General features: G+C 40.7%; 2 protein-coding genes across 2 annotated transcripts; both read left to right on the forward strand.

Annotated features, from left to right (window-relative positions):
• The first annotated feature begins 835 nt into the window (after nt 1-835).
• shbg (sex hormone-binding globulin) lies at nt 836-3,755 on the forward strand. Its single transcript, XM_056771466.1, has 8 exons — nt 836-1,077; nt 1,791-1,882; nt 1,978-2,167; nt 2,250-2,411; nt 2,512-2,671; nt 2,755-2,891; nt 3,007-3,193; nt 3,416-3,755. Exons 1-8 carry the CDS (start codon nt 994-996, stop codon nt 3,571-3,573), a joined length of 1,170 nt encoding a protein of 389 aa, XP_056627444.1. The 5' UTR covers nt 836-993; the 3' UTR covers nt 3,574-3,755.
• A 479-nt stretch (nt 3,756-4,234) lies between these two features.
• neurl4 (neuralized E3 ubiquitin protein ligase 4) lies at nt 4,235-21,192 on the forward strand. Its single transcript, XM_056771740.1, has 29 exons — nt 4,235-4,551; nt 7,556-8,045; nt 8,135-8,200; nt 8,561-8,979; nt 11,155-11,266; nt 11,508-11,596; nt 11,711-11,783; nt 11,917-12,190; nt 12,288-12,469; nt 12,603-12,688; nt 13,240-13,402; nt 13,499-13,709; nt 13,827-13,903; nt 14,082-14,160; nt 14,307-14,476; nt 14,572-14,700; nt 15,243-15,388; nt 15,468-15,686; nt 15,848-15,946; nt 16,301-16,453; nt 16,538-16,702; nt 16,774-16,932; nt 17,182-17,361; nt 17,498-17,591; nt 17,673-17,780; nt 17,921-18,065; nt 18,162-18,274; nt 18,393-18,552; nt 19,071-21,192. The coding sequence occupies exons 1-29, from the start codon at nt 4,387-4,389 to the stop codon at nt 19,273-19,275; spliced, it is 4,731 nt and encodes a 1,576-aa protein (XP_056627718.1). The 5' UTR covers nt 4,235-4,386; the 3' UTR covers nt 19,276-21,192.
• The last annotated feature ends 226 nt before the right edge of the window (nt 21,193-21,418 follow it).

Here is a 21,418-nt window from a genome sequence, read left to right on the forward strand (position 1 = left end):
AACAAGATGCAAAAGGCCATGTTGAAATTATATTTTGAAGGCCTATACAATCAATTAATATATTAATGCACACAAATGATCAATTCCTGATGGATTTTGCAATTTTTAGGAAACTGCATGATGGGAATGCACAAACCATTAAGTAACAGATAAATTAAATAATGACTCTTATAACGGAATCATTTTAAAAGTAAGCAAGGGTCATGTACTAATTATATAAAAGGACAACTAAGGATGTACACCACAAAAATCCTTAACTAGGCCTCATTGCTGGTTGGACAACTGTTCGTCGTAATTAAAAAAAATCCGCAATGAATCACAATGAATCACTGAGGCTGATGATTTTGCGTTTAAAAAATAACACCCACGCCAGTTAAAATACATCAAGGTTTCTCCGTACTAGAAGAACAAACATCAGTCACCTTTCAAAGTTCATTTTTTATGTAACCAGACTTTGTTAAGTCCAGGATGGGGACAGATCCAATCTCAAATAAATAATTTACCTATTACAGAAAATATCTATTTATACATTAAGCTAGAAATTATAATTCTAATACTCATATTACAATTTGATAAGAAGACTTTCATTATGTGCTAAAACCTGAAAATAACTCATAGTAAATATGGAATAGCTATTGAACGTTCATTTTATTGCTGTACTTTAACCCACCCCATATGTTTTTGCAGTTATTAAATGCCATGGCACAAACATACCAAATATATTACCATTACTGAACATTGGTAAAATAAATCACCATGTTTTCAGCATACAAAAGACCTCCCACATTCAAAAAACAAGCCGTGGATCAATATGCTGTGATGTCGACATTCTCAGTCGCTGAGGTCTTCTGAGGAGACTGGGGTTTACTCACTACACAAAGAGTCAGAGGGATAGTCTGAGAGCGGTTGGCTAAACTAAAGCCTTCTATCTTAGGTTCTGATTCCATCCCCTCTTTTCTCAACCCATGTTCTAATCTCTATAATTAACAGAGAATGAACTATCTAAGGGTAGTGGTTGTTGTGCTCCTGTTAGGCCCGTACCTGATTCTGTTGGGCAGAGGAGCGTCAGGTGATCAGGTGAGTTCGAGAACTTTTAAAATCAATTCACAGCTCTAAAGAAAAATCTCTTTTTTAACTACTGTTATAAAATATAAGCGATGCATAATCACAAAACCATTTTAATTGTCACTATAGCATTAGATACAACCATTTTTGCATTTACTGTTACATACAGTATGATATGGCAGGCATACAGTTGCATATGTGTTATTTTTACTAATTATTGTCAAAAGGTGAAAAAGAAAGTCTTTATGTGTTTGGTTCATATAAGTTAATTTTTTAATCCTATTGATAGATATTCTTTCTTGTTTAAGCATGAATTTACTCATTTCGATGTTTATTATATTGATTTATGTTAGAAAACTTTGCTTCTAAATGTATCATGATTTAAGAATATTTAGATGTTTTTACTGGAAACAAGACAAAAATCTGAATTTTATTTATCCCTTACTTATTCAATAACATACAGCCCTGGTTTCACAGGCATGGTTTAAGATAGTCCCAGACTTATCTTAAAATATGTCAGATATCTTAAAATATGTCAGTGCCTTTGTTTTGTTTCAAGATAGACATCAGTAATGTTGTTTTCTACAGCATTTTAATAAAAGCGACTTAAATAGAGGTAAAGACATATGTCTAAATGTAATCTGACCATGCTTGGTTTATGAGGTATGTGTTGTTTGCGGTATGATGTCAAACCCACTTTTGGATTTTTGGGTTCACTGTGACAGATATCTGCAAGGGGAGTCATTAATCTTGCACACAGACAGTCCGCATGGACTCCCGTATTACAGACAAGCGCAAATCTCAGCGATATCAGAAGGTTAGTTGACTATAAATCTGAGTATTCACTCCGTGCATTAATTACATAGCGTCATTTATCTCACTAACCGCGAGATGTCTTACCTCGCCATCCAGCATCAGATCTTTCTTTGAGTTCCGGACTCTGGACCCAGAAGGGGCCATTTTCTACGGAGACACCATGGATGGAAAGGACTGGTTTGTGCTTTCACTACGTGATGGCATACCTGAAATGCAGATTGGGAAAGCAGACATATTAGTGAGCATAAAAGGAGGCCGTCGACTCAACGATGGGGCCTGGCACTTGGTAAATGTTTCTTTAGAATACAGTTTAGTTCAACAAAAACAGGCAGTTCCTCTTTTGAGCTTTCTCTGTTGGTTTTGGACAGCTGGAATTGCGCAGTGAGGGAAAATTTGTGGTGTTAGAGGTAAACAACAATCCAGAGCTTGTAGTCGGACTCCATTCTGAACTGACAGAGGAAGAACTATCAGGAAAGATACGTCTGGGTCTTGGCGGCATGTTGGTGGACAAACAAAAGCTCTTCAATCCAGTATGACTATCTACATCTCTTTTGTAGTTCTATTTTTGTTGACATATAAAGTGAAAAAGAGTGTTTTTTTTCTAAAATCTCTAACCATTTGCTTCCTCAGTTTCAGCCAGATATAGATGCTTGTGTAAGAGGAGGACAATGGCTAAATCTCAGCACTCTCTGGGATACAGACCCAACATGGGATCCCCAACCCTGCTTCTCTGAGATTAAGAGGGGCAGCTACTTTCCAGGAACTGGGATGGTTACGTTTAATACATCTGGTGAGAAAAAAGCAACGTCTCTTAAACGTCTTTAGCATAACAGGAAACATCACGTTATTTTGCTATGCCTTATCTTACAACAGATCTTCCTGGGGTTAAGACAGAGGAGGCTGGTATCACAATACAGATCTTCGGATCTTGGACTGGGACTTTGCTGAGTCTCCAAAGCACAGACTTTGAGTATGTTTTGGGAGAGATGGATGGACATACCGATATTAAGGTACGCGAAGGGTAAAATAGATTGTACGATGTGAAATTGGCATGAATGTTCACTACGCAACAACCTGATCTTACATGTGCATGTTTTGTAACAACAATTCTCTGTAATGTCAAAGGAGGTTCAGTTGGGCCTGAAAGATGGATCGGAAACCGCTGCCCTTCCCCGTGAACCTGCAGCACTTACTTTCACCATACTAAAACATTCACTTGTGGTAAACAGCAAACCAGACCTTGAAACGGAAAGTCTGGACTTTTTCTCCATGTGGAAAAATGGGATGCTACTGACTTTTGGGGGAGTGCCAGGTAAATTTGAATGGGGTGGAAGTGAGCAGGAATTTCCGTACGCATGTATCTCCAATCTATGTTCCCTGCAATGTTCAATTCTCATAAAACATTTGATCTGTCACATATATACCAGTATCAGAGTGACCTTTAAGCATTCTGCCTTACAAGAAAGTTGGTATAAAAAAACAGTTTAAGTCAATGATGAAAATACAATTCTCTGTTTCGAACTTTTCTTTTCAGGCGAAAGTGAGGCTGCAAAACGTTCACATCACCTGCGTGGTTGTTTGGAGAAAATCCTTGTCCAGGGGCAGGTTATTGATCTTGATCAGGCATTATACAAACACACAACGGTGTCATCCCATAGCTGTCCAACAGAAGCATTGAATGAACTCGCTTAGCACAGATGCCTTGGCAATCATCACAGCGGACTGAAATCCACCGCAGTCCACATCTCAAATATGCAGACTTATTTAAAAGGCTCAATTTTCAGTAGACATAAAACCTCCAAAACGTTTGTTTGGGCTGTCTAGTTAGATTTTTACATATCAAGTATTGAGCAATAAAAAACTTTTGAAATGAACCTTGTCTGTTTCTCTCAGCAATAAAAATCTTATACACATAATGCAACTCAATTTCAATATGTTACAATTCTCATAACTTCATTAAGCAAATAAAATTGCTGCTTATGTAAACATGATGTAACAAAACAGTGTTAGTTGAACAGTACTTCAAAGAAACAAACCGAACTCTCTGATACCATAAGAGGAATATGAAAGCTACACTGCCATCTAGAGGATTTCTTTAAAACTACAACTAAATTAAACAGAAAAGTGCCTTACTTTAACCAGTTTACAAGTTATTTATATTAGTAAAAATAGTGCAATATGGTCGTTGTTTTTAGTTGTTGAATTGAGCGTTGTTGTTCAATTCGTCAGTAATTTGATGAAATATTTTGATTGTTGTTGAGCGCTGAAGGTATTGTTGCATTTTCATATAACTTACCGCCTCATATTTATTTATGCTTCTTTGCTGTTCATGCTCGTCTGCAAATGCACTTGTTTTTATTTAAATTTAAACAAAACCGATTTTTATTTCTTCCAAAACGGATTTTTACAAATATACACAGAGCGTGCTCAGCCAATTGCCCACAAACCCCTCTCAACTGTCGCAAAATCAACTCCACTGTCGTGCACCGCGCCGCCCGTCCAAAGATGGCGGCTGAGCTGCATCCGCGCAGCGGAAAACTGATCGGTTTGTCGAACTCCAATCGAACCGCTCATAGAAATCAGCCGGTACAGGAATTTAATCATGGCCTGGTCCTCAGTCTGGAACCGCTGAGGGACCGCGATGTCTTCACCGTCCGCATCGATAAGAAGGTAAACAAGCATGTCCCACCAGTGTCCAAAGAGGGAGAGAGACATGGAGTGAAAAGAGGGAGAGAGAGATCGAGAAAAGGGTGGGAGTGTGTGTCAGATCGCCTGCAATGGTTCATCATCATTTGGGCGTGCGGGGTCTGTCCGATTTTATACAAATGTCATTCGTGTAAGGCGATTATGTGTGTGAATATCCCACGAAGATCTGTCATGGTTAGGTACGGTCAGCCTGTGTTTGGAGACCTTGTGCAGACTGGCTATTCCTGGATGTGGTTTCAAAACATCAGTCGGTTCGGTTCTGGTCCCAGCAGTCTTGACATCCACAGCGTGTTTTAGTGAAATGTGTCTCGTCAGGGCTCCTTGTAAACAAGTGAACACACTATCTGTTGTGTAGTAAACGCATAGCTAGCTTAACGTCACGTTATCTCTAGTAAACTGAGAACCCTACGGTTGCACGACAACAGATCCAGATGGTTCGTCTATTCGACCTTTTTAAAAATATGTATTTTGGTCAACATTTCTTTGACGTGTTAACACATTTTAGTCACATTTCGCTTTGTTTTTTATTACTAGCAAATTTTGATCAGAAATGCTCGCAACCGACTGCTAGCTTCAGATCAACCCTGCAACAGATATGATACAACATATAACATCACTTTACGATAGTCATGTAAAAAAACATCTTGAAAATGTTATAAAGGCAATTGTTTATTTGTCTTGTATCAATTGTTTTAAGGGGAACTATTGTCGTTTCTGCTGGTAAGTGGTAATGTGTTGTGTTCTGATAGTGTGATGTTATCTGGCCAATGGAAACCAATAGATCAGATCCCCATTAAATCCTTCTGGAATATGCCTCTTACTGAGGATATTATTCCTTGATCCCTTCTAATGTATTTCATTCGGAGGCTGTCTATGCAGCTTTTTGTTCATGTAGGAAGTCTGTAGTGTTGTGTATGGATTTTGCATTAAGGGTGACCTTGCTGTCTGCTCATATGACTACAGCAGGAAATCTCTCGCGCTCCAACTTCTGGCTCTGTGCAGTGTCCAAATGTCTTTAAGTAGGTATGATTTTAATAGTGATTAGATAATGATTTTAAATGATTCTTAAGGGCACAATAATCAAATTAGCTACATGTGAACTATCACGGCTACAAAGTCTCATTATTACTTCATGTGAGGTCATGTTGCTGTGTATTGGAATCCCAGGCAACATATTGTTTGTTAGATAACGGATTTTTTTTATCATACTTTGTATGTATCGTCAGTGATGTCAGGTTTTTTCTTTTTTATTAGAAGCATAATTATCTTGTCGTTTAGCGTAATTAGTCTCGATGCTTTGGGGTGCTGTTTGCGGTTTCGAAGCGTTTATATTTGTGAAGTTCATTTCCTTTTTCACATGTGTTTAACGATGCAGGAAAATTGCATCCTGCATATCGTTTGATCATTTTCATTTAATAGGTTTAACAGATAATCTCATCCAAAGAAACATGAGTGCCTTCGCATCACATGGCTACTTGCCATACTCAGACAGGAAGTATGAAAGGAAATGAAGTGAAGAAAGTTATGTATTGGAAAAAAACTAATTTTACCTTGGACACTTTTGCAAATTCTTATATCCAAAGTGGCAGGGGATTCAAGCTATATATTATACTTATGTGCATTTTCTGGGAATCAAACCCGTGACCTTGGCATAGTGCCATTGAGTTATATGAAATCCGAACTCAAATATAGAAATCCAAACAAAATATTAATAGACATCTCTTTTTAAATAAATGTTTGTGGAAGATATTTAATGTGTATTTACTAGGGCTGCACAATTAATCGAAAAACTAACTGGGATTAGTATTACAATCACGGGTGAAACAATTACATAACTGCCAAATGCCTCAATACAATTACAGCTGTCCATTTGTGCTCATTTCTGTGCGTTTCGGCAGTGTCTTTGGGCACCAGATCTATTTATCGACAGTAATAATCACATTTACAACATTGATGTAAATCATAATCTGTTATGATTTTTGTCATAATCGTGCAGCCCTATTTACCATAATTTAGTAATCACATGCAAGTAATTATATTTAGTTAAAGATGACAATAAATCTGACTTGATTGGGTGTGGTTGGGATAGCTTGTTGTTGGGGGCAATGTATGCTGTAAGGGTGTCATGTTATTTTTTTTATGTTACGTGTTTTTCAGTCAGTCAGTATTTTTGATACAAACATCCGTATTTTTGTAGGTGAAATGGTTTAAGATGATTGTGTCCTGCATGTTTTAGAACTGTTCCTTTAGTTCGATATAGCTTTGTAAAAGTTGCAAAGAACAATTCAAAGAGTTTAGAATAGAGGGCTGAGTAATGGCTGTATTTGATGATTTTTAAAAATCAAACTAAAGAATTGTATTACTGTGTATTATTAAAAAATATTTTCTTGTTGGTTTAATAGCGCTATGAGGTAGTAGTGAGGTTCAAGAAAGACTGCACAAAGCATTTGAAAAGAAGTTTGCCTTCAAAATATGATATACTTTTTGTTTATCATAATGTTTATAAAGCACATTTTTGTGTTTTTGTTCACAAATATTATCCATATAGTTTCTTCATATTATTACCTTCCTGTTACTGTTGAGTGTCTATTCTTGCATTCTTACTTACTAGACAGAGGGGAAAGATTGCCGGTCACTTATCTAAACAGATTACAGAAATGACTCGATCACATTCTGTGTTGCCTGACCGTCTTCTCAGCCCGCATTAACCCAGATAAACATGACCCTGTTCCTGGCAGCCTACATACCATTAACATAAAGACATTTGAGGAATGCATTGACATATATCTGGCCTGAATTCCACTGATTTAAAGTAGTGTTCTGTGTTGTCTAAGGAAATCATATGTGACATGCTGGATTATCACAGAAATAAGTTTAAGTGCCTCGGGGTTATGATGTTTTCATATTGTGTGAATGTAAATAAAAAGCATATGTAAATGCTGAGTCAACTTTGTTGGTCTACGTTCAGGTAAACTCTTGGAGTGGTTCTATAGAGATCGGTGTGACTGCGCTGGACCCAGCCGGTCTGGAGTTTCCCAGCAGTGCCACAGGACTAAAGGGGGGCTCGTGGATCGTCTCGGGGTGCTCTGTACTAAAGGACGGCCGCTCGGTCCTGGAGGAATACGGTCGCGACTTGGACCAGTTGGGGGAAGGGGACCTTGTGGGAATCCAGCGCAATGGGAAAGGAGAGCTGCATCTGTGGGTGAACGGGCAAGACTGTGGCACGGCGGCCAGTGGACTTCCTTCACGCCTGTGGGCTGTAGTGGACCTCTATGGGAAGTGTACTCAAGTGACTGTGGTAAGCTGTGAACCGCCACCTGAAATGGAAGGGGAAGAAGAGGAGGATGTGGAGGAAGAGATGGTGGCAGATCCCTGCCGTAGCCACGATGGGGCTGGAGCTGTTGTGTTAATTGCAGCTGGTGCTTCAACAGTAGGGATGAACGGATCAGCGGAAGAAGGTAAAAGGGGAATGTGGCAAGTTTCGATAAGAAATTGTATTGCATAATGACTGAATTTAATAATTTGCTGTGTTTTCTGTCTTCTTTAGTGCCTGAGGCCTCAAGGATGCACAATCGACCAGACAAATTTCCAAACAACTTTGAGCCTGACATTGGTAACCTTACATACAAATCAAGGACAGCTCACCTTTAAATGAAAATGCTATCATTATTTATTTACACTCATGTCATGTTATTCCACACCTGAGTGACTTTCCTCTGCATAACACATAAGAAGATATTTTAAGGAAAATCGGTGACAACAACTTTGGACATCCATTGTATGGTCATGAAATCACCAGAGACATTTCTCAAAATATCTTCTTTTGTATTCCAGAGTCATATAGTTGTTTCAAATGACATGAGGGTGAATACATGATAACCAAATTTGAATAATTTGGCTAAAAAATCCCTTTCAATTATTACATGACTAAAAACTGTATCACTACATCATCTTCCTGTTTCCCTTCTTACAGTTTTAACTGAACACCAGTTATTTGATGTGTTCAACAATGCCATCGTCTCTCTGTACCGTTCAGAGGACGAGGGTAGGGATGATTTGGGGTTGGGAGGCGGAGCCTCTGACTCTTCAAGGGGCGGCACAGGAAGTAACGGTGGAGGCAGAGGTACAGGAAGTGACAGTGGCATTGGAGCCCCAGGGGAGGGCAGTAGCAGCAACAGCAGTCCAGCGGGAAACTCCGGAGGCGTTGCGGGACTGGGCGTGGCCACTGCCAGCATGACAACCAATGATGCGTTGCTATTTCACGAAAAGTGTGGCACGCTGATCAAACTAAGCAACAATAACAAGACGGCAGAGAGGAGGAGACCGCTGGATGAGTTTAATAATGGAGTCGTCATGACCAACCGACCACTCAGACACAACGAAATGTTTGAGGTGTCAGACTTTTGTTTTTATGTGGTGATCCCCTTTAAAAGAAAGTTCCCTTTCTGTCGGTCTCTCGACGTTGTGTCGAGAACGACAGATGGGGTTTGCCCTTGAGAACCAATCATCTCTGACTACTATAGAAAAGGCCAATGAAATTTGGCGAATGAAATTTGCATGCTGTTCTCCGCCCCCGGATGTGTGGTATAAAAGGAAGCCGGCTTGCAGCATTCATTAACCTTTTGTTTTTCAGAGCCTTCGCTCATGACTATGAACAAAACAAATTCAACAAATTCTTCTTCTACATTGCCGGATCTACGACGTAGAGCAGCGGATCGTCCCTACCTGCAGCGACCTTCCCCTGGGCGTCTCGCCGGTTCCGGAGGTGTTAGAGATTTTTTCTAAATGGTCCTTTTTGGTTACGTCTTGGTTACTCGATCCAGTTCGCCAGAGACTCTCCCAAGTTTCAGGGCATCCTCTCTCCCACTGTCAGAGGCCGGGACGCCTCGGTAACTCGGGTAGAGGTCACCACCCTTCTGGCGAAACAGGTATCGAGTTTCTTTCTCAAAACCAAGATGTTCAGTGGGTTACAGCCCGCAGTTCATCGTTCTCAAGATGGCGGGTCACGCCCCATAGGTCTGCGTACCCTGAACAAGCAGCTTCACAAGCTGCCGTTCAGGATGCTCACGCAGAGGCGCATCCAGACATCTATTAGGTGTCAGGATTGGTTTCGTGGCAAACGACCTGTTCTCCCTTTCGGTCTGTCCCAGTCCCCGCGGTCTTCATGAAGATCGTGGAAGCCGCCCTATCTCCCTGAGGGAAGGAAGGTGTGCAGGTACTAAACTATCTTGACAACTGGCTTATCTTGGCACACTAGCAGACAGGTGTAGAGCTGCGGGTTGGGCTAAACCCAAACACCTTGGCAATGGTTACAACCTTCGCGTAAACCCGGTGTCAGCCCACGTCCTGCGTGGCGACATGTAGGACTGGCATCCGGGCGGGCGTATGTCTCCGAAAGCACCTTTCCACCTCCCAGTAGGTTGGGTCAGTGTGCTATCTGCTTCTCTTCTTACCCAAACATAAGAACAGGTATCTCACCAACCTTCCTTCTTACCCAAACACTGGTTAAGAACAGGCATTCCATCCATCACTAAGCAAGCACCCCCTGGGGGTTGGCTGGGCAGAGCAGCCTTCCCCCTTAGGCCAGGATACCATATGAACTATCACAGATAGCTCTAACCGGACCTATTGCTACCGTACGTCTGTAACACCCCTCTGTGGGCTGTTCCGTCTGATGTATCCTCATGAGAATGGGTCCTACTCCAGGTAACCCATGAGCTTCCCCAGGTGGACCTCCACCTCGTGGTGAACTTTTCAGTCCGCACGTTCCATGCGTTCTCCTCAAAGGACGAGACCATACCTATGTCCACCATATTCCTCCCCACGGGTAGGAGGTGGCCTCTGCAGCTCATCCTTAATTAAGGAAGTTGCGCTTACCCGGTGTAAACCCGAGCCGGACGGCCTCTCGACAGTAGAGAGCTAAGGCCTCCTTCCGTGAAAGGATACCGGTCAGGGCTGTACCCATCTTACTCCAAGAAAGCTCTGGAACCCCCCAACCACCACACTGGAAGGTTACAGTTTCGCGAAAGCTTCGAGCTGACACGCCCAGGACTGTTACCGTCGCTTCGCTAGAGATTGTGACGCGATACAGCGTTGTGGCGTTTTCCATAGGTAACCCCATCTGTCGTTCTAGACACAACGTCGATAGATTGACAGAAAGGGAACGTCTTGGTTACGTCTGTAACCTCAGTTCCCTGATGGAGGGAACGAGACGTTGTGTCCCTTATCCCACAAACACGTATCGTATTCTGCTGCAGTCGTGAGAGGCTCTCATGCTCTTCAGAACAAGAGGTAAATGAATGCTGCACGCCGGCTTCCTTTTAGACCGGACATCCAGGGGCGGAGGCCGGCATGCAAATTTCATTCGCCAAATTTCATATTGGCCTTTTCTATAGTAGTCAGAGTTGATTGGTTCTCAAGGGCGAAACCCATCTGTCGTTCTCGACACAACGTCTCGTTCCCTCCATCAGTGAACTGAGGTTACAGACGAAACCATGACATTTTTATCTGTTTTAGAAGGGTTTTGAGTACAGGAAACTGAGGGGAGGTTGCTTTTGTCTGTTGCAGATACGTATCGACAAACTAGTGGATAAATGGTCTGGTTCTATTGAGATTGGAGTGACTACCCACAACCCAAATAATCTGGACTATCCTGCAACTATGACAAATCTACGCTCGGGTATGCTCTGTAAAATTTAGATATACATAAATATTATACAAAGTACATACAAATATACATTATGTTAACAAAAACTTTTATTTTGCTTACGATAAGTCGCGACTAATCATTGTGCACCTATACACTGGGCTTTAGAAGTCTTTTGAACACCTTGTAAATCATAAAATGCATACTTTTATCGCCATTGCATTATGTTAAATGTAAAATCACAGTATCCATTGTCTTTTTAATTTGACTAAAGGCACAATCATGATGAGTGGCTGTGGGATTTTAACCAATGGGAAAGGGACCCGTCGGGAATACTGTGAATTCAGTCTGGATGAGCTCCAGGTAAATTAGATTTATGAGTTTAACTATTATCTCATGTAATCTTATACTCATGAGTGTTCTTGGGTTATTTATACACACTGTGTCAGTCAAATGTTGTCACTTCTTTTCTCACAGGAAGGAGATCTCATTGGTCTGATGAGGAAAGCCAGTGGAGCTCTACACTTCTTCATTAATGGCATTGATCAAGGTAAGAATGAACTTAATTCAAGTTTGGTCTTTTACATGAGTTTGCTGTTATAATATTCTTCCTGGTGACGTTTTTCTTAATGTTCATTCATTAGGAAATGATGCATGAGAGATTATAAACGATGTTTCCGCAGGTGTTGCGGCCAATCAGACCCCTGGTGTGGTATATGGAGTGGTGGATCTCTATGGCATGGCTGTTAAAGTCACCATCGTCCACAACCATAACCACAGTGACCGCTTACGACGCAATAATGCAATCATGAGGGCACTTTCTCCTGACGTGGGCCGACCTCGACCTGCTCTCTCAGTGACCCCTGAACCCGATATCCCAGATCGACTGCTCTTCCATTCTAACTGTGGGCAGAAGGCTGCAATAATCAGTGAAGGCCGGACTGCTTTACGGCCTCAGTGAGTTTATTAAATCTAAACTATTTCAGTTAATAAAAAAAGGCTCAGTGGCAGAACTTAAGAGCAGTTTATTGAAATCATTCTTTGGCCTTTGCAGCGCGACGGATGATTTTAACCACGGTGTTGTGCTTAGCAACCGTCCCTTGCACTCCAACGAGGTTTTTCAGGTGCGCATTGACAAAATGGTAGACAAATGGGCCGGATCGATAGAGATTGGTGTGACAACTCACAACCCCGCCTACCTTCAGCTACCATCAACCATGACCAACCTGCGATCGGGTAAGATGTTAAGCTGTGCTACAGTTTGGAATAAAAGCACATGATTCAAAAGCCCATAAGTTAAATCATAACCGTAAAATAAAAACGTCTTTTACGCAGATAGCCTGAACCTCATGCACTGTTCTTTTCACAGGAACTTGGATGATGACAGGAAATGGCGTTATGCATAACGGAACCACAATTCTTGATGAATACGGCCACAACTTGGATCGCCTGAAAGTGAGTTTTAAGCCACATTAAACATTGAACTTGTATTGTGCGTCATTATTCAAAGCTTCTATAAACCTTTCTCAAATTAATACTAGTCGAACGTGTGATGTGGAGTATAAAGGTTGGATTTTGGATAAACTTTAATGAATTTCCTTTTTATAGACCATTTGTAAACAACACTGGTCCCGAACCACTTCCTGTTTGTTTGTTTTGTATTTCATATATCTATAATTACATTTTAAAGATGTTTATTTAATTGTATATGTTCCGAAGTTTGGAATAAACGAAAACAGGAAGTGCTTCTGGACCTCTGTTGTTTACATCTTGTAAAATGTTCTATTCAATTACAGTATGACCTTGAACTTCATAGACCCACACCCCCCAAAAAAACACATTTAAGTAGTCCATGTGACTCATTACAACCATTTTTTGTTTCTGAAAATTTGTCAGAATGGAAGTACATATATTCAGTGAATAATGGATTTTTGTCACTTCCTGTCATATACTCTTCAGTAAAGGATTTTTGTTTATTTACGGCCTCATTGTGTCAATCATCACAGGCTGGAGATACAGTTGGAGTTGTCCGTAAGGAGGATGGGAGTTTGCATTTCTTTGTGAACGGAGTGCCCCAGGGTCCCGCGGCCTGGAACGTTCCTTCAAGTGTGTATGCAGTGGTGGACTTGTACGGACAGGCTGCTCAGGCCACCATCATGGATGATATGGGTAATATAGATGTGTGGTGTGGAAACCGATAATAAGAGAGCGATCATAGGTTGTAGTTAATAATGTACTATTTTGCTTCTGTTTCTTTGTCCTCAGCTGATCTCCCTCCCCTGCCCGATGACAGTTCTGAGGGCCCAACTGCCATGTCCCCCGGGAGCCCGTGTTCTATCTCTGGGGCCGCATCTGCCAATGACCTTCGCTTTCATCACTTGCACGGCACCAATGCGGTTATTACTAACGGAGGCCGGACAGCACTTAGGCAAAACTGCCGCAGCGAGTTCAATGACGCCATTGTTATTTCTAACAGGTTACTTTTGTTTTTGCATGAACTCTTAAGTGCTGTCTGATCACGGTCTGAAATGAATCTTGATACAGCAATCGTCCATTAAATGAATATTTTATGTTTGTATGTCTCACTGAGCAGGTCCCTTCGAGATGGAGAGCTCTTTGAGATTGTGATTCAGAAAATGGTGGATCGCTGGTCGGGTTCAATAGAAGCAGGTCCGCTGATTTTTTTTCTCAAATAAACTGAGTTTTGAATGTTTGTGTATCTCAGAGCTAGGCTAAACCATACTTGCATGATTTAAACAAAATACAAAGATTAGACGATTTCTCAACAGATATACCTTGAATTATTGTTTGTTGTTTGTTTGCATTGAAACTGTGTATTTGTCTGTAGGAGTGACCGTGATACGACCAGAGGAGCTGGAGTTCCCCAATACAATGACTGACATCGACTATGACACTTGGATGCTGAGGTGAGTTCTTTGTTCATGTTGATGGTCTAATAATATTTCAACTTTCCCAAGTGACACACACACACACTCCATATGTATAAACCATTACCCTGAATGTACAGCATGCAGCTTTGAATAAAAGCATTATTCTGGACGTCTTTTTGTAGTGGCACAGCAATCATGCAGGATGGAAACACAATGAGGAACAACTACGGCTGTGACCTGGATTCCCTGACCACAGGTTCGAGGATTGGGATGATGCGTACAGCATCTGGAGACCTACATTACTTCATCAATGGGGTTGATCAGGGTCTAGCTTGTACTGGACTACCACCAGGTAATAGTCAATGGAGACAGTTTACCCGCCTTTATCCAGCACTGGTACTTAGCAGCACTATCATCATAAAATCTCTCCACTTCGCTTGATTTTAGACGTGTTTGCCGTGATCGATCTGTACGGTCAGTGTGTACAAGTATCTATTACAAGTTCATCCGGCCCGCTAGATAACAGCCTGTGTACCAGCAACATCACAGAGAAGAGCTTCCCTATTCACTCACCAGGTATGGAATAATCAAGGGAATAAAGCAGGAATTTAAAAATTAAGTTGTAATTTACTTTATATTTTAAAAATACTTGTTTGATGCGTTTCCAGATGGAATTCATTTCTGTAGTCTCTATTTATAATAAAACTTGATGTCACCGAATCTGTTATTTTGTTCAAGAATTGACAACATTCAAGATTTAATCGAACCTCATGTATGTAAATGTAAAAAAATGAACAGAAAATAAAATACAAAAATAAGACTGCTTAATAAGAAGGCTGAGATAAACGTCTTTAAGCAGTAAAAGAACAAGATTAAACAAATTAAGCATAAAAAATTTTTGGTATATGTTGATGCAGGTCACATGTTGGCAGTTCACCCAATAGGATTAAATGGACATCATATCCAAAAACAATCGGCGTAGCTAAATCTTAAACTTTTTTTATTCACGATATGTTATACATTGATATGTCGATAGATAGCCCTCTACACCCCAACATTAAGACATCTGTCCACATATTCACCTGTTGCGTGTTTGTATTCTCCTTGTCACCCTCTAGTGGCAGGGGTCGCTCATCGCCTGCACAGCAAACATGGTAAGAACGTGGTGTTATTAGGAGATGGCTGTCAAGCACTGAGGGTTGGAGGATATGCACATGGAATTGTCTTCAGCGCTAAGGAGCTCAAAACAGATGAGCTGTTTGAGGTAAGACACGGGATGTGCTCTGGTGTTGCTTTAGCTCTGTAAATTCTATTAGCTGGATCAAAAACGTGTGTTTCTCTAGGTGAAGATTAACAAGGTGGACGAAAGATGGTCTGGTTCCCTTCATGTGGGTTTGACCACACTGCAGCCCCAAGATCTGCCATCGTGCCCTCTCAGCGGCCTCTCGCCTTCTCTTACCCAGCTCAGGTCAAAGGTCACATGGGTCCTTGCCAGCTCTGAGGTCAGACGCAACGGAGTGCTGCAGAAACAGAACTACGGCTGCTCTCTGGAACGGCTCACGGTGAGACACTGAGAGAGCAAACGTATTACATTTTTGAACATTTTCGACACTTTTGGTATTTATTTAAACAGGATGAAATCTTACACAATTTTGTTATTAGTGGTATGCAAAGTGGGGCTCCGTAAAAGAAAAACGTCCTTTAACATTACAATGTAATGCAGGTGGGAAATCGTGTTGGAGTAAAGAGATGCAGTGACGATACCATGCACATCCTTATTGATGGAGAAGACATGGGACCAGCAGCCACTGCAGTGGCAAAGGTATTCAATATATCTTTAGGTTATTATATGGCTCTGAAGAAGTATTGTTTGTCATGTTAGTAATTAATAGAAACTAATGTAAACAAAACCAACCTTAACGTAAAGGCAAATATTTAAATATTAAGTAAGATCAAATGAATTCATCTCAAATCACTATTTTATTTTATTTTATTTGAAGTAGCCGTAGGTGTAATAACCATGATAATGTACATTCAGGACCATCAGTATCACAAAAATCCCTTCGTCGTGATAAATCACAATAAAGATTGACTGACTGTATATTATACCTGATCTGTATCACATTTACAGTTGAATAAATGTACACCCCACTCACATTTATACTGCACGTTTCAGAATGTGTATGCAGTTTTGGATCTGTACGGAAAGGTGACGGCTGTTTCCATTGTCAGCTCAACATTAGTGGAGGACGCAGAGAGCGTGAAAGCTCCCTCGCTCTCATCCGACAGCTGCAGTGAGGGAGAGGAAGATAACACACCTGTCAGAGAGGTGCGGTCCCAACTGCATGAGTTAAAGCTATATGATGTGTTTGATGTGTATTTGGAAATTATATTTACAACAAAAAACTCTTAGTGTGAGAATGAACCGCCGCTGGTGCCCACGGTCATGACATTTTTGGAGAATCATGGGAAGAATATCCAGCTGTCCAATCAGAACCTGACTGCCGCCCGGGTGTCCAGCTATAACCAGGGACTGCTGGTCACAGCGCAAGCTTTGCCCCGCCAGCAACTTTTCCAGGTGTGTGTCTGTGTTTTAGAGAAATAGTGTGTGTGAGTGATCAGATGCTGATTTCTCCGGCTCTACATCAGTTTCAGATAGACCGCTTGAATCCTTCATGGACGTCGTCTCTGTCGCTGGGTGTAATCGGTCATGCACCAGACCGCCTCAACTTTCCATCCACAGCCTGCTGCCTTAAACGCTCAATCTGGCTATTGCAACGAGACTCGGTTTTCCACAATTCACTAAAGGTGCCATCACTTCCTTGAGCATTTTACTTCCTGTTTTATTTAGTTTGAGTAATTCTTAACTGGCCTTCCCATTCAAGTTTTATTCTTTGCATCAACCATTTATTTCTCTCTCTAAATAAATGTTTATATTATATTATATTTATGTATATTAACTTTACTATTCTTTATTTATTTATAGTTTGCTATTCCATGTGTTTAAAGTATTTTGTGTCTGTGCTTAACCTCACTTTCACCTCATTAAATCCTCAGATTTGTGAGAATTATGGTCCTAACTTAGACACCTGTCCTGAAGGGACAGTTTTGGGGCTTTTGGTCGACAGCAGTGGGTGTCTCCACTTATATGTTAATGGCATGGATCAGGGCACGGCAGCCCAGGACATCCCCAGCCCTTGTTACCCAATCATTGATCTTTATGGCCAGTGCGAACAGGTCAGTACATATTACCGCAACATATTTAGTTTGTAACGTATCTACAATAAGTATTGATGACAATAAGGTGATTTTGTGTTTTCGATATAAAAGCCTAGACTCACAAACTAACTGACCATCTCTTGTTGATGCTCAGGTGACTATAGTGGCTAACCATGTGCCAGTGGTTGGCGCCGAGAGTGGGGACATGCATTGTCAAGGCGACATGGAGAAGGCTGATATGGTGGATGGTGAGGAAGATTTTAAGTTTGTGTCTTACAGAAGCTTTGGGATGACTAAGGTTAACGCTCGTGTTCTTTATGTTATGGCAGGTATCAAAGAGAGTGTGTGCTGGACGCCGCCTCCTGAGGTGAACCCAAACAAGACGTGCGAGTATCAGGCGCTCTGCTCCAGATTTAAGGACCTTCTTACTCTACCTGGTACACATGTTAATACACCAAATAAACACATAGCGGCTAAAACTTGGTACTCCTTTGTAATTCCTAGCTAATTATTTACATGTATATTGAGGGCTCAGATTGCTCTCTTTTGATTTCCCTCTCATCATCCTCTTCTTCAGATGGTTACTTTAATGAAGATGCAAAGTATAACCTGTGTTACTGTGAGTCCTGTCACAAACTACGGGGTGATGAGGCCTATTACAAAAGAGGAGAGCCTCCCAGGGACTACGCACTGCCGTTTGGCTGGTGTCGCTTCGCACTCCGGTTAGTCACCATCCTTCATCATTACATTCATTAACTAAGTGCAGATTTATTGTTAGCAGTGTTATTCACTGAGAGATTGGATGTGTATTTTAAAAGTATCAAGACCCACTGTGAAGTGTCCAATGCCTTCAAGAAGTGGCACATTGCGTATCACGGCACCAATGTTGGCTCCCTTAGACGCATCCTGGACCACAATCAACTCTTGTCTGGTTAGCACCATAACGTTTTTGTAATTTTTCTTGACTTAAAGGGTTAGTTTACCCAAAAATAACATTTGACTATTAATTCAGCCTCATGTCATTATTTTTTTTTCTTTACCTCAAGCAGAATCGTCCTCCATTTTCTCTTCGTCCCCGGTGAAGACAGAGGGTCACGGCAGCTACGGGGAGCCAGAGGAGAACAGCGCCCCAGAGCGCGAGATCCCCCGCGTGCAGCTTTCTCCGACCATGCGCTACTCTGGTCTTGAGGGCTTTGCCCCTAAAGTGCAGTAAGTTAACACCTTTTAAAATTGAATGTAAAATTTCAATTTTAATTTCCATTTAAGTTAAAGAGCTTTACTTAAAAGGCAGGTGACACAAAATGGAAAGTCTGTTTACATTTACTCACCCTCTTTTCTATTGTATTGACACAAAACAAATGCAAGTGAATGGGTGCCGGTTAAAAACATTCTTCAAAATGTCTTTTGTGGTCTGCGTAAGAATAAAATTCATACAGGTTTGAGAAGAGGGTGAGTAAATGATGAGAGAATGTTTTACTTTTGGCTGAACTATCACTTTAAAAATCACAAGGTCACATTTATGGCTTTTCTTATTTAAAGGGGTCAAATTTAGATTTTTCACATTTTTAACTTAAGTATCAATATTGAGTAATTTTCACCAAACAAACAATAAACATGAAAACCTATTATAGGACACCCAAAATAAAGACTTTGTAAAAGTGCATAATAGGACCCCTTTAAAGTTTGTATGGAATTATAAGATGCGCTTTTCCTCTCTTTCTCTTTAGATTCCGAGACCCACGTTCCCTCCGCTGTCATCAGGCACAGGTGGGCTTCCAGGTGTGCGTGCGGCCAGGGTCCTACAAAGCAGGACCGTCGTCGCTGGGAATCAGCGAGCCCCTGGATCCTCGATTCAGCAATGCAGAGATAGAATGGATCACTAAAGAGAAAGGGGGCACGCTTCTGTACGGCCTCCTCATACGAGTGGAGTAGAAGTCAAATCAAACTCACTAACTCTAATATCAACCAAATTTTAGCGGAGCCCCCCCCCTCAGACTTGTGGAGGATTCGGCATCGTTTTGCTTCCCAGGCTCATACATCTCTGCATGATGTTTCAGATGTACTTTTTGGTTTGTTTTGAAGGAGGATGATGGTAATCCCCAGAGACAAAACACTGCCTGCACTTTATTTTCTGGTGGGCGAATTTTAGTTTTTCTTGTTTAATTCACTCAGCAGGCCCTCAATTAATTTCCACCCCTTTTTAGGCTCTTTTCATTCAGCTTTAAATGAACGTGTCACACCCTCTGTGAGCCCGCACTTCCGACAGAAATGAACCGGACTGAACAAACACTAACAACTTCTGCATAGCACAGCCCTGGATTTTTATTAGACTTTTCTTAAGACTTGCAACGGACAAATCGATCTTGAATATACTGTCAAAATAACAAGAAATGACATGTCAAGAAACTCACAACCGTGGAAGAGCCTGCAACGTCACAAATTTTATCGATTCATCTGTATACTCCACGGATTTTGCTCTATATTTGGTTCTCATTATAACTGTTTTTGAGGTCAGAATTGACATTAGAGTAAATATGGTGTTTTAAGAACCATTCAAAGTGTTCATTTAAACAGCTAAATTAAGATGTGTAATAGATGGTGAATACACATATATAACTGATCTTGGTCGAAGTGGGATTTTTAAAGGGATAGTTCACCCAAAATTGAAATTCTGTCGCTTTAATGCTGATCCAACTATATATGGAAAGCTAATGCGTGTTTTTTTACATATAAGGAAAATGAGTAGTTATTACTCAAGTCACTGTTTACTTTTACTATTTGTAAGAACGCTCTAGAACCTTACTTCTAAATATCTCCTTTTCATTTCATGTGAAAATGTAATTCATATATAGTTAATGAATACATTCATATATGAACAGGGAAGTACATTACATTTTTGGATCATTTTACATTTTGGATGAACCGTTCATTTAAGATTTCCCTGTCGCATTCACCCCCCTGGAGGAGATAGTTCATTACGCCTAAATGTATTTGGGATGTATGTCCTCTTCCCTGTTGTCCTTGCGGTATGTTGAAGGGACTCGTGCACTGTTACCCATTACTTTACATGTCACCTGAAGTTCTGATGAGTTACGTTAAAATGGTTCACATGTTGTTTACACACGGGTTATGTTCTGTCTCTTTCCTCTGCTACCAAATAACTGTTCATCAAGCCCAGTCGTTTACATTCTTTAATATAAGAACCAGGAGCTGTTTCCAAATTGAATGGTGGCAGGTAAAAGAATAGAACTGAAAGGTCTATTTATGTTCCACATTCAACATCCTGTTCAACAGGAAGGACTGTTTATTTTGCTATTCTATTGAGGTGCCTCTGGAAACATGAGGCATTGTGGGAATTGATGTTGTCAATTGGGCTCAATTTCATGGGCCCAAGATTGGTGTTTACACTGGGAATGTAACTTGTTTTTTATATTGTTTACTCCATGCTAGACATGTTGCCATGTTTTGTTTCTTCTTATGATTGCACACATCTAAGCCCTTGATGGAAAAGCAAATTAAGCTCTCCTGATTGTATCTAGGCATATCTTCTCATTTATTAGGGTTTCATTTTAATTATTTTGTTGCCAAGATGACATACTTGAGTGCACATTTTACATTAGCAATCCTTTATTGCCAAGGGCGATGTCTGAATGGATGCTTGTGGTGTACATCATCAAATGTGAAAACACGGGGTTTATGTTTGGCCCATTGCTGCTTTTTCTGTTGTATTGTTTATGTTTGTGTAATTTTTATGTTGTTGTGTTGTACAGCCTGTTACATAACACTCACATTACCTTCCTGGTTTGTAAGAAAATAAAAATGCAAAAAAAGAGACAGTTATGCACAACATATAGAATGTATCGAGGATTTTTACTACTAAAAATACACACATTTAGTTGTGTTTAAAAAAGGTGTCCGTTTATGGAAAAATCTGTTGCTGTAATGCCGAAAATAAATGTATTATGTCAACAGTTATGGATTTGACATTTTCAATCAAAACTTGAAATATAAAGTCTCAGAATATATACAAGCCTTGAACCATCAGCTGTTTATATTTTACTAAACCAGACCGTAG

This window comes from Triplophysa dalaica, chromosome 17 (genome assembly GCF_015846415.1).
Source record: "Triplophysa dalaica isolate WHDGS20190420 chromosome 17, ASM1584641v1, whole genome shotgun sequence".
NCBI classification, from domain to species: domain Eukaryota; kingdom Metazoa; phylum Chordata; class Actinopteri; order Cypriniformes; family Nemacheilidae; genus Triplophysa; species Triplophysa dalaica.